General features: G+C 44.4%; 1 protein-coding gene across 5 annotated transcripts in view; it reads right to left on the reverse strand.

Annotated features, from left to right (window-relative positions):
* LOC144503789 (collagen alpha-3(VI) chain-like) overlaps window positions 1-12,757 on the reverse strand; it is a 342,857-nt gene that overhangs the window by 134,411 nt on the left and 195,689 nt on the right. For all 5 annotated transcript variants that reach the window (XM_078228671.1, XM_078228670.1, XM_078228673.1 and 2 more), the window contains one exon: window positions 7,855-8,451. In XM_078228671.1, the coding sequence (XP_078084797.1) occupies window positions 7,855-8,451 (597 nt within the window). The remainder of the gene's footprint in view (window positions 1-7,854; window positions 8,452-12,757) is intronic.

The raw sequence follows: 12,757 nt of genomic DNA on the forward strand, positions 1-12,757 counted from the left end.
CCCATCGTGGCCAGCCCCTCCACAACATTAAAGACGGGCTGTCGCCAGCTCATCAAAAAATCCTTGAAATGGGAGTTCTCAATACCCAGAACTATGATGAATTAGTAGAATGGGCATCTGGAATTAGAGACGGACCAGATGAGAAACCAAACCCACGAATAAAACAGGAAAATGTTAGTGCAAACAGTGGAGGAGCTAAACCAAAGGGTGCGTTCTACAATTGTGGGAAACTGGGTCACTCTGCCAGAGGCTGTAGCGCTCCGAACGGGGGTAGAAAGAAAGGTGCCTACCTGCCAATTTTGTAATAAGGGGAGCCACACAGAGGCCACCTGTTGGAACAAACGCGGACTTCCTCCGCCACCACAGTAGGGGGCAAAGTGACGAGGGGCAGCCCCCTCGGGTTTGGGTAAGAAGGCGGGTAGAATCTACGTGTCTGCACTAGTAGGGGGCTGACAATGTGAAATGCTGCTGGACACGGCTATATCTATCACTGACCTACCCTTACCCATAACGAATAAAATGATCTATGTAAAAGGAATTAACGGACAGAAGACGCCTGTCTAATTAAGAGAAACAAGACAAAGAAGAAAGAAGTATTGTTAATACATCAGTTAGCTGGACTAATTGAGAAGTAGTCGCCTCTACTAAAAGGTGGAGTGAAGATAAAGAAAAGATTAGAGAGTTAGAATCCAGAGTAAGGGAACTGGAGAAACAAAACCATGTGTTAGAAGAAAAGGAATGGAGAGGGGAAACTGTTCCTCTACCTCCTAATGAGTCCACACAACAGGGACCAACCGCTCCTCCAGAGGAGTGGGAAGCTCTAGAACACAACTTAACACCAGTAACCCGAGGGGGAACAGATGTGCAGCCAATAATGGCTTCCCTGGGTAAATTACAACCTAGAAGCACAAACACTAAATTCTGGGAAGAATTAGATACAATCTGGGTAGGACACCAATTACACCTGAGAGACGTACACCAGCTGGTCAGGGCAGCCTGTCCAGCGGATAAGTGGAGGCAGGTAGCAGGTGGACCTGTCACTCCTCCAGCACAGGGTTATAGTGGGGGATGGTGGACAAATGTAGTCACCCTAACATCGGAGATAGATGCCCAACAGGCACCCTTCACCCAGTTTAAAGCAGAGATTCAGAGGGTATTAGGGAATGCTCCCACTAACTGGAGCAGAATTACCACAACAAAACAGTTAAGAGGGAAATAATGCACATAGAAGAGGGATCAGTGAATGTGATAATGAGGGAACCCTAAAACTTGGGAAATGTTCAAGTGGGAATGTGAGAAATATGAGAAGGACAAAAGAGATAGAGCAGAACAAGAGAGACTGCAAAGGAAAGACGAGACTGAGAAAAAGGATTAGAACGGCAAGCCAAACAAAGGAAAGATAAAAAACCAGAGGTATCTGGCTTGCCAATGTTGTTCCAAAATACCGATACGGGTGAACAGGAGGAGGCGGATTGGTGGAATAGACCCAGTGCCGCCGCAAAGACAGAAGGGACTCAAACCAGGTTAAATTGGTTGGTCTGAAGTGTGATAGACCAAAGAGGGGAGTAAAGTGTTAAAAGAAACAAGCAGGCTGTAAGACTCTGTATGGCACAGAGCGAGAGAGAGAGAGAGAGAGAGAGGATGTAATTGTGCGATCGAGAGCCTCATGTGGTGGAATAGGGTATAGCAGATTAAAGTGAATTACTTCTCTGTGTGCGAGTTTAATAAATTACTTTCCGCCAGTTGAAAGTTTACGATAGTGCAATTGAGAGCAGGAGCTGTTGAAGCCTGTTTGTTCTTATGGAGTGTTTGTTACAGGCAGTGGATACAGTGCTTTGCACCTTGGTTTAACCTCCGGATGGCTGGGGAAATGGTTCGGGTCGTGGGTGCATACCCGATGCATGGATTGATTGTATTAATTGTAGTTGTAATTGCTTGCTGTGCTTGTATGGCATTATTGAACGCCTGTTGTAAAATGGTAACAGTGCGGATTATGCCGGGCGCAAGTGTACAGGCAGAGGGGGCAGACCTCCTGACAAAGGAGCTAGGCCCATTCGCTGATAACATTTGGTTCTAAGTTGGTCATGGGGCCATGTTTGGACCTGGCCCGACCAAAAGGTGGGGAATGAAGACGGGAATGGGTTAATGAACTTTGTAATAATTAGAGATTTGTAATAGGCATTGTAGAACTTGTTTTCGTGTCTGTAGAACTTGTTTTCGTGTATCCAAGAACAGATAAGAGAAGCAGCTGTCCTTGCTGCTTTATGCAAGCTCATGATTTTCCCAGCTAATTGTGTTCAGGAATGTGGCTAACCCAGCTAGAATCCATTTTGTGTCCTTTTATATTACGTACCTTTGTTTAACATGGTGGAGCTGACATGTATGCCTTCTGTGATCGTATAATAATAGATTCATATATATTCAATATATACCATTCATCCTTACCAATATAAATTGTTATATAGGCCCCTGTATTTCAGTTAACTTGTTTATGCAAATTTATAATCTTGTATGCTGGATAAACAAACCACGGGTGTCCACATAGAGGCGACAAAACAGACAGCCTTGAGATGGCCCCGACTACACAGACTACACGAAGGATGGAATCGCTGAGGCAGCAATAATCGTGAGAAAATGCAGACGTGACCAGGGGCGAAAATATATGTATAAATATTTGCTCTTAACCTATATTCGGCGAGAAGTCAGGAGACCGTGTTAGGAATCGGACTTCTCCCACAAGCTTGTGAAAATAAACCACTGTACTTTGACTCACGACTAGTCTCAGAGGTATTATTTACCTACAACCATATCCTTAGGTGTTGAAGAAAGTCAGAAAGGTTGATAGTAAATGCTCTGACCATAATCTGTTCAATAGTTCTTAGATTTGAGAATTGTCAATGTAACAATAGGTCTTTAGAAAAATAAAGCAGTAGTCTTATCAGGCACAAGGATTTTCAGAAAACATTTTGTGAGATCTCAGAGGAGTTGGTTACAAAAATGCAGCATCCGTTATAGAAGGAAACATAACAACATTGATAGAAAGATGGCTGATAGGCAGGAAACACAATATTAGGGTTCATGGATATTGCTCAATTCAAATAGGGAATGGAAATGAACAGCATTTGATCATTCATTACCTTGACAGTGCTTTACTATAGCGATCTAGGAGTTAATATTTGATCAACTTTCCTTATCATGAATTATACTTGATTTGGATTTGTCTCAAAGGAGCATGACATCAAAGCACAGAAGTTAGAATGCCTTACACAGTGAAGAAGACTGTAAAAGACCTCAGGATGACAAACAGATTAATGGAATAGACCAACAGGTGCCAGATACAAGTTAGTGTCTACAGGTATGAAGTCATTAATTCTAAAAGATGCAGGGAATGGAAGTATAAACTGCATGGAAACATGGAGAAACAGAGAGCTCTCAGAATGCACATATATTATTATTGCAAGGACAGGTCGATAAAACCATATAAAGGTCAACAACAATACAGCAAAGTTACAAATGATATTCTACAAATTTGTGGCCTTGATAAACTATTTTTCCTCATCCTCTGAACCTGGCTGCAACCTTTGGCACAATTGATAGTATATCATCATCCTTGTCCATCTTCTCTACAGTCCAGCTGGACTGAGTTGCTCTCACTAGAATCCATTCTTGCCCAACAAATTGTAATGTGGAGATGCCGGCGTTGGACTGGGGTAAACACAGTAAGAAGTTTAACAACACCAGGTTAAAGTCCAACAGGTTTATTTGGTAGCAAAAGCCACACAAGCTTTCGAGGCTCTAAGCCCCTTCTTCAGGTGAGTGGGAATTCTGTTCACAAACAGAACTTATAAAGACACAGACTCAATTTACATGAATAATGGTTGGAATGCGAATACTTACAACTAATCCAGTCTTTAAGAAACAAAACAATGGGAGTGGAGAGAGCATCAAGACAGGCTAAAAAGATGTGTATTGTCTCCAGACAAGACAGCCAGTGAAACTCTGCAGGTCCACGCAACTGTGGGAGTTACAAATAGTGTGACATAAACCCAATATCCCGGTTGAGGCCGTCCTTGTGTGTGCGGAACTTGGCTATCAGTTTCTGCTCAGCGACTCTGCGCTGTCGTGTGTCGCGAAGGCCGCCTTGGAGAACGCTTACCCGAATATCAGAGGCCGAATGCCCGTGACCGCTGAAGTGCTCCCCAACAGGAAGAGAACAGTCTTGCCTGGTGATTGTCGAGCGGTGTTCATTCATCCGTTGTCGCAGCGTCTGCATAGTTTCCCCAATGTACCATGCCTCGGGACATCCTTTCTTGCAGCGTATCAGGTAGACAACGTTGGCCGAGTTGCAAGAGTATGTACCGTGTACCTGGTGGATGGTGTTCTCACGTGAGATGATGGCATCTGTGTCGATGATCCGGCACGTCTTGCAGAGGTTGCTGTGGCAGGGTTGTGTGGTGTCATGGTCACTGTTCTCCTGAAGGCTGGGTAGTTTGCTGCGGACAATGGTCTGTTTGAGGTTGTGCGGTTGTTTGAAGGCAAGAAGTGGGGGTGTGGGGATGGCCTTGGCGAGATGTTCGTCTTCATCAATGACATGTTGAAGGCTCCGGAGGAGATGCCGTAGCTTCTCCGCTCCGGGGAAGTACTGGACAACGAAGGGTACTCTGTCCACTGTGTCCCGTGTTTGTCTTCTGAGGAGGTCGGTGCGGTTTTTCGCTGTGGCGCGTTGGAACTGTTGATCAATGAGTCTAGCGCCATATCCTGTTCTTATGAGGGCATCTTTCAGCGTCTGGAGGTGTCTGTTGCGATCCTCCTCATCCGAGCAGATCCTGTGTATACGGAGGGCTTGTCCGTAGGGGATGGCTTCTTTAACGTGTTTAGGGTGGAAGCTGGAGAAGTGGAGCATCATGAGGTTATCCGTGGGCTTGCGGTACAGTGAGGTGCTGAGGTGACCTTCCTTAATGGAGATGCGCGTGTCCAAGAATGCAACCGATTCCGGAGAGTAGTCCATGGTGAGTCTGATGGTGGGATGGAACTTGTTGATGTCATCATAGAGTTGTTTCAGTGATTGTTCACCATGAGTCCAAAGGAAGAAAATGTCATCGATATATCTAGTGTATAGCATCGGTTGAAGGTCCCGTGCGGTGAAGAAGTCTTGTTCGAACCTGTGCATGAAGATGTTAGCATATTGAGGTGCAAATTTGGTCCCCATGGCTGTTCCGTGTGTCTGGATGAAGAACTGGTTGTTGAAGGTGAAGATATTGTGGTCCAGGATGAAGCGGATGAGATGTAAAATTGCATCTGGAAACTGGCAGTTGTTGGCGCTGAGCACTGAGGCCGTTGCAGCAATGCCATCGTCATGGGGGATGCTGGTGTAGAGTGCTGAGACATCCATTGTGACGAGGAGTGCTCCTGGTTCAACTGCTCCATGTGTGCCGAGTTTCTGTAGGAAGTCCGTCGTGTCGCGACAAAAGCTGGGGGTTCTTTGTACAATGGGTTTCAGGATGCCCTCGACATAGCCGGAGAGGTTCTCGCACAGGGTCCCATTGCCCGATACGATGGGACGGCCGGGTGTGTTTGCCTTGTGTATCTTCGGGAGGCAGTAGAGATCTCCAACGCGGGGAGTACGTGGGATGAGAGCACGGAGGGTGTTCTGAAGGTCCGGATCAAAGGTCTTGATCAGAGTGTTGAGTTGACGGGTGTGTTCTTTGGTCGGATCTGCAGGTAACTGTCTGTAGTGTTCCTCGTTGTTGAGTTGTTGGTACACTTCTTTGCAGTAATCCGTTCTGTTCAGTATGACGAAGGCCCCTCCTTTGTCTGCTGGTTTGATGACAATGTTGCGGTTGGTCTTGAGAGCGTGGATGGCGTTACGTTGTGCTTGGGTGATGTTCGGGGCTGTCTTGTGAGTGCGGCTGATGAATTTGGTGTTGAAATTGTAATTGTAACAAATTGTAGCCAGTGAATCACTTGCAATGGTTTCTATTCCCACGATGCTACCTCTGGAAGTTCCAAAGGGTCTAACCTTGGTCACTTCCTACTTCTCATCTGCTACCTCTTGGTGGCATCATCCAAAACCCTTTTAGTTTCCGTGTATACAATGGTGGCAATTAGTTCCATCTTACAACCATCTCTCTTAACTCTTCCATTGCCCCTGATTTGTCACATGTTTGTCCGACATTCCAAATTGGACGAGTGGAAATTTTCTCCAACTAAACATTGGGAAGAAAAATGTTTGACATGACAATCCCAGCGAAGTTGACAGAACCCCACGGGAGGTTGCAAACCTGTTGGAATCTGCAGCAGATTTTGTCTCAGCATGCTTTCTCTGGGTTTCCTGACGGATCAGGCAAGATGATTGGCGTAATGTGCTAAATCTGTCAAGGTAAGAATATCTAATTAAATGTACTCATGGGCCAGAATGGAGAAACTGGGCATGAATTCCCAAGGCTGCAGCAATCATGGAATAGAATTCATAATAGGGACCAAGTGATGCATTTTGGTAGATCCAATTCAGGTGGGAGCTATAAAATAAATGGCAGAACAATCACGATCATAGACACACTGAGAGATCTGGGAGTTCAGGTCCACAGACCCTTAAAAGTGGCAGCACAAGTGGAAAAGGTGAAGAAAGCATATGGCATGCTTGCCTTCATCGGACATGGCATCGAGTATAAAAGTTGGCAAATTATGTTACAGTTATATAAAACGTTGGTTGGGGCATATTTGGAATACTGTGTCCAATTCTGGTCACCACACTGCCAGAAGGGCATGGAGGCTTTGCAGAGAGTACAGAAAATGTTTACCAGGATGTTACCTATTAGCTGTGAGGAGAGATTGAATAAACTGGGATTGTTCTTCCTGGAAAGGCGAAGCTGAGAGTAGAAGTTTATAAAATTATGAGAGGTATAGATAGGGTGAATAGTTGGAAGCTTTTTCCCAGAGCAGAAATGACAAATACAAGGGGGCACAAGTTCAAGATAAGGTGGGGCAGGGGGGTGGGGGGAGTGGAGGGGGTGGAATAGTTCAGTGGAGATGTGTGGGGGAAGTTTTTTTTACCCAGAGGGTGATGGGGGCCTGGAATGCACTGCCAAGTGAGATGGTTGAGGCAGTTACATTAGCCACATTTAAGACTTATCTTGAGAGACATATATCCCTCTATTCCCCGTTTATTCATAAGTGGTGAGTCTAGATAGGTAAATGTGATCGGTGCAGGCTTGGAAGGCCGAAGGGCCTGTTCCTGTGCTGTACTGTTCTTTGTTCTTTGTTCAAAGACAAATGGAAAACCATTACCAGGTGCAGGTTTAAATTCCCAAAAGGTGACACTGAGGTGCGAACCCAACATGATACGACCCACTTCTGAGTTTGACCCAGGTGGGTTTGGAAATGAGGGGGGAGCCCTTGTGCAGTTGTGTGGAAAGGAATTAAAATTTTCAAATAGGCCAGAGTTTCATTTTAACCCTGCATTATGGTTTTAACAGCCTGCACTAGGTTCCTCAAGCAACCTGCATCTTGCCAGAGTCTACAAGACACAAGCAATAGCATGTTTCAAGCCCCAGAAAAATGGCAAAGGCAATATCAAGGCCTGATCCTAACTGAGAGTATTAGTGTACAAAACACACAATCAAAGCCATAGAGAAATGCATTTAAAAAGACAATGACTGAATATGCAAGAATACAAAAAAATCCCACATAACTCCTACTGGTCAGAGAAGCAATGGAAGAGGCATGGAAATAGACGTTTTCTCGAATTGTATGCCAAAACAATGTTATGTGCAATGTATCCCAGAATCTGGCAATATATTGTATATCTTAATCTATATTTGTAGTCTTTATTTTAAATAGAATGTTGTTTCTCACCTGAAGGAGGATCTGATATGATTTCTTTGATTTGATTTTTATTCAGTGTTGTCAATGGTGATTGAAGTTGCTGTTGAACTGTTTCCACATTGCGCAGATCATTCACCTTGAAAACATAATTCGAGGACAGTGAAATCTCTTGGAGTTCATCATCATCTGCGTTTCCTGATCCAATACTGAAAGGTGCTACACCAGCCTCTTTCAGAGCCAGTGCTGCCTTACTAACATCATCAGAGGACTTGCTGGCAGTGATTAGGATCAAAAACTGGGGCACATCTTCGTGTAATCTGCTTCCAGCAGAAATATTAAACACATTCTTTTTGACATGATCCAAAGCTTTACCAGTGTTGGCTCGTCTCCCTCCTTTAGGCCTGAGGCCTCTTACAGCTTTCTTCACTTCATCTTTTGTTGAAAAATTGTTTAAGAGGAAGTTTGTTCTGGGATCTTCACTGTACTGTGCAACACCAACTCGGACTTTGCCACCGTCAACATCAAGCTTGTCGACAACATTAGAAATGAATCTTTGAATTGAAGAGAAAGCACCTCTGATTTTGTCCGATTCATCAACAAGAAACACAATATCCCTCTTAACACTATCTGTAAGACACAGAAAACAGATTTTTGTTTAGTATAAACACATTTGGTATGAAATAAGATTTTGCAGTGGCACATTTGTTTATGAGTTGTGGAATTGTCGTTTGAGATCCAGATAATATAAGCAGCAAGACTATAGAACATAGAACATAGAACAGTACAGCACAGAACAGGCCCTTCGGCACACGATGTTGTGCCGAGCTTTATTTGAAACCAAGATCAATCGGCCAACTTTCCCTCCAGCCCACACCTCCTTACTCTCATCATAGGCCGACCATGGGGGACCTTATCAAACGCCTTACTAAAATCTATGTATATGACATCAACTGCCCTACCTTCATCAACACACTTAGTTACCTCCTCAAAAACTCAATCAAATTTGTGAGGCACGACTTGCCCTTCACGAATCCGTGCTGACTATCCCGGATTAATCCGCATCTTTCTAAATGGTCGTAAATCCCATCCCTAAGGAACTTTTCCATCAATTTACCAACCACCGAAGTGAGACTAACCAGCCTATAATTACCAGGGTCATTTCTATTCCCTTTCTTAAACAGAGGAACAACATTCGCCACTCTCCAGTCCTCTGGCACCATCCCCGTGGACAGTGAGGACCCAAAGATCAAAGCCAAAGGCTCTGCAATCTCATCCCTTGCCTCCCAAAGAATCCTAGGATATATTTCATCAGGCTCAGGGGACTTACCGACCTTCAGTTTATTCAAAACTGCCAGTACATCCTCCCTCCGAGCAAGTATTTCCTCCAGCCTATTCGCCTGTAACACCTTCTCTTCCTCAAAAACATGGCCCCTCTCCTTGGTGAACACTGAAGAAAAGTATTCATTCATCACCTCGCCTATCTCTACTGACTCCATACACAAGTTCCCACTACTGTCCTTGACCGGCCCTAACCTCACCCTGGTCATTCTTTTATTCCTCACATAAGAGTAAAAAGCCTTGGGGTTTTCCTTGATCCGACCCGCCAAGGACTTCTCATGTCCCCTCCTAGCTCTCCTAAGCCCCTTTTTCAGCTCATTCCTTGCTAACTTGTAACCCTCAATCGAGCCATCTGAACCTTGTTTCCTCATCCCTACATAAGCTTCCCTCTTCCTTTTCACAAGACATTCCACCTCTTTCGTGAACCATGGTTCCCTCACTCGGCCATTTCCTCCCTGCCTGACAGGGACATACCTATCAAGGACACCCAGTATTTGTTCCTTGAAAAAGTTCCACTTTTCATTAGTGCCTTTCCCTGACAGTTTCTGTTCCCATCTTATGCCCCCTAATTCTTGCCTAATCGCATCATAATTACCTCTCCCCCAATTGTAAACCTTGCCCTGCCGTACGGCCCTATCCCTCTCCATTGCAATTACAAAAGACACCGAATTGTGGTCACTATCTCCAAAGTGCTCTCCCACAACCAAATCTAACACTTGGCCCGGTTCATTTCCCAGTACCAAATCCAATGTGGCCTCACCTCTTGTCGGCCTATCCACATATTGTGTCAGGAAACCCTCCTGCACACACTGCACAAAAACTGCCCCATCCGAACTATTTGACCTACAAAGGTTCCAATCAATATTTGGAAAGTTAAAGTCCCCCATGACAACTACCCTGTGACCCCCACACATATCCATAATCTGCTTAGCAATTTCTTCCTCCACATCTCTATTACTATTTGGGGGCCTATAGTAAACAACTAACAACGTGACCGCCTCTTTCCTATTTCTAACTTCAGCCCATATTACCTCAGTGTGCAGATCCCCCTCGAAGTGCCTTTCCGCAGCCGTTAAACTATCCTTGATTAACAATGCCACTCCTCCACCTCTTTTACCAGCTTCCCTACACTTACTGAAACATCTATACCCCGGAACGTCCAACAACCATTCCTGTCCTTATTCTACCCACGTCTCCGTAATGGCCACAACATCGTAGTCCCAAGTACCAATCCACGTCCCAAGTTCATCTACTTTGTTCCGGATGCTCCTTGCATTGAAGTAGACACACTTCAACCCACCTTCCTGTCTACCGGTACCCACCCTTGACCTTGATACCTTCCCCAGTACATCACCACCCTCAACACTGACTTCTGGACTACAACTCCTTTCCCCACTCCCCTGACAAATTAGTTTAAACCCCCCTGAAGAGCCGTAGCAAATTTCCCTCCTAGGATATTGGTGCCCCTCTGGTTCAGGTGCACCCCGTCCTGTTTGTACAGGTCCCACCTTCCCCAGAATGTGTTCCAATTATCCACGTATCTGAAACCCTCCCTCCTACACCATCCCTGCAACCACATGTTTAACTGCACTCTCTCCCTGTTCCTCAACTCGCTATCACGTGGTACTGGTAACGTACCAGAGATGACCACATGTTTTGTCTTGGCTCTCAGCTTCCAGCCCAGCTCCCGAAATTCCTGTTTTAAATCCCCGTCCCTTCTCTTACCTATGTCGTTGGTACCAATGTGTACCACGACTTGTGACTGTTTCCCCTCCCCCTTAAGAATCCGGAAGACACGGTCCGAGACGTCACGGACCCTGGCATCCGGTAGGCAGCATACCATCCTCGAGTCTCTTTTGCTGCCACAGAACCTCCTATCAATCCCTCTAATTTGTGAAGTAAATACAAACATACATGTTGGGAGCCATTTGATCCCTCGCGCCTGCTCTACCAAGTGACCAATATAATGTTGCCAAATGTGAATTAAGTCAGAACCTCGACAGTGATAGATAATTTGAAAATTACCAGCATCTTCTATAACTTCTTTAAAAGCAACATATCAGAATATGAGAAGCTCTGGCATTGTTGCCCTTCTCCCATTGCCCTAGAGAAGGCAGATATGCCTGGAAGTGTTAGATAAGGAGTTCCAGGATATTGACCCAGCAACAATCAAGAAATATAATACAATTTTCCAAGTCAAAGTGGGATGGATCCAAATTAATGCACTCGTCCAAGGTGAGTTAGTTAATATAACAGGGAATCCCTGGCAAAAATTTTCCAGTCCCACCAAAGGTGGCAACCATTGTGAGCAGGATGGACAATTTGATGGAATAGTCAAAGGTCCGTTGATCTGGGATCAGAATTACCAGTCTTGGACCAGAAAATTCCATCACTAAAGTCTTCGATAGACATATATACAATAAAAGGGTGATAAGAATCGGAGTAAACCTGATTAGGAATCAAGAAGGGGATTTGCAGATGGAGGCAGAGGGCATAGAGAGGTCATTCTTGAGGGATTGACAATTGCTAAGGAAGATGTATTGGATGGGCTACCTGTACTTAAAGTTGATAAGGCACTAAGACTGGATCCAAGGCTATTAAGGGAAATAAGACTGGAAATTGCAGAGGCACTGGGAATAATTTTTCAGTCTTTCTTAGGCTGCAGAAATACAAATGTTATGCTTTTATTCAAAATTGGGGGGTGACGATAAGCCCAGCAACTACAGGCCAGTCAGTTTAATTTTGGTAGTAGGGAAACATAGGAGCATTTGACCCAGGAGCAGGAGTCGGCCACTTTGCTCTTCAAACTAGCTTTGCCATGTTTCTTCAGAAGGAACTCTTCAAAATGCAACTCATGAAACAACAACAGAACTTACTCCACCTTCTCAATCAAAGAAAGGGTTTAATAAAGAAACATCATTACTCCAAACCTGGGGCCTCGCCCTGAGCCACTCCAAGCTCCCCACAATTCTACATAGTTCCTTATTTATAGTGAATCAGTTGGTCAGTTGACTATTATATCACTCTGTGATTGGTTCCATGTTTTACTGGGTCAGCTGACCCTTATATCTTGTTCCCATTGTTCACATTACATCTAATACAAATTTGTCACTGGTTACATTCTAACATGCCATTCAGTAAGATCATGGCCATTTTCCTGCCTTCCCCCAATAACTCTTGACTTACTTACCTATCAAAAATCTATCTTACTCAGCCTTGAATTAATTAAATGACCCTACCCTTATTACTTTCTGAAGAGAATTGCACAAGACCAATGATCTTCTGAGAGAAACAAATTCTCCTCATCTCTGTCTCAGACTCAACAGGTTCAATCTGTTCAACCTTTTTTCTTAAGGTAAGTCTTTCATCCCAGGAATCAGGAAAAATTGTACGCAGTATTCCAGTCATGGCTTCACCAAGGTACTGTGCAGTTGCAGCAATACACCCCTATTTTTATAGTCTATTCCTCTTGCAATAAATGCCAACATTCCATTTGCCTTCCTAACCACCTGCATACCAATTTTATGTGATTTATGTACAAGGATTCATTTATCCCTATTGCCTGTTTCCTATCAGCTAACCAATATGTGATCCA

Source organism: Mustelus asterias, chromosome 14, assembly GCF_964213995.1.
Source record: "Mustelus asterias chromosome 14, sMusAst1.hap1.1, whole genome shotgun sequence".
Classification (NCBI taxonomy): domain Eukaryota; kingdom Metazoa; phylum Chordata; class Chondrichthyes; order Carcharhiniformes; family Triakidae; genus Mustelus; species Mustelus asterias.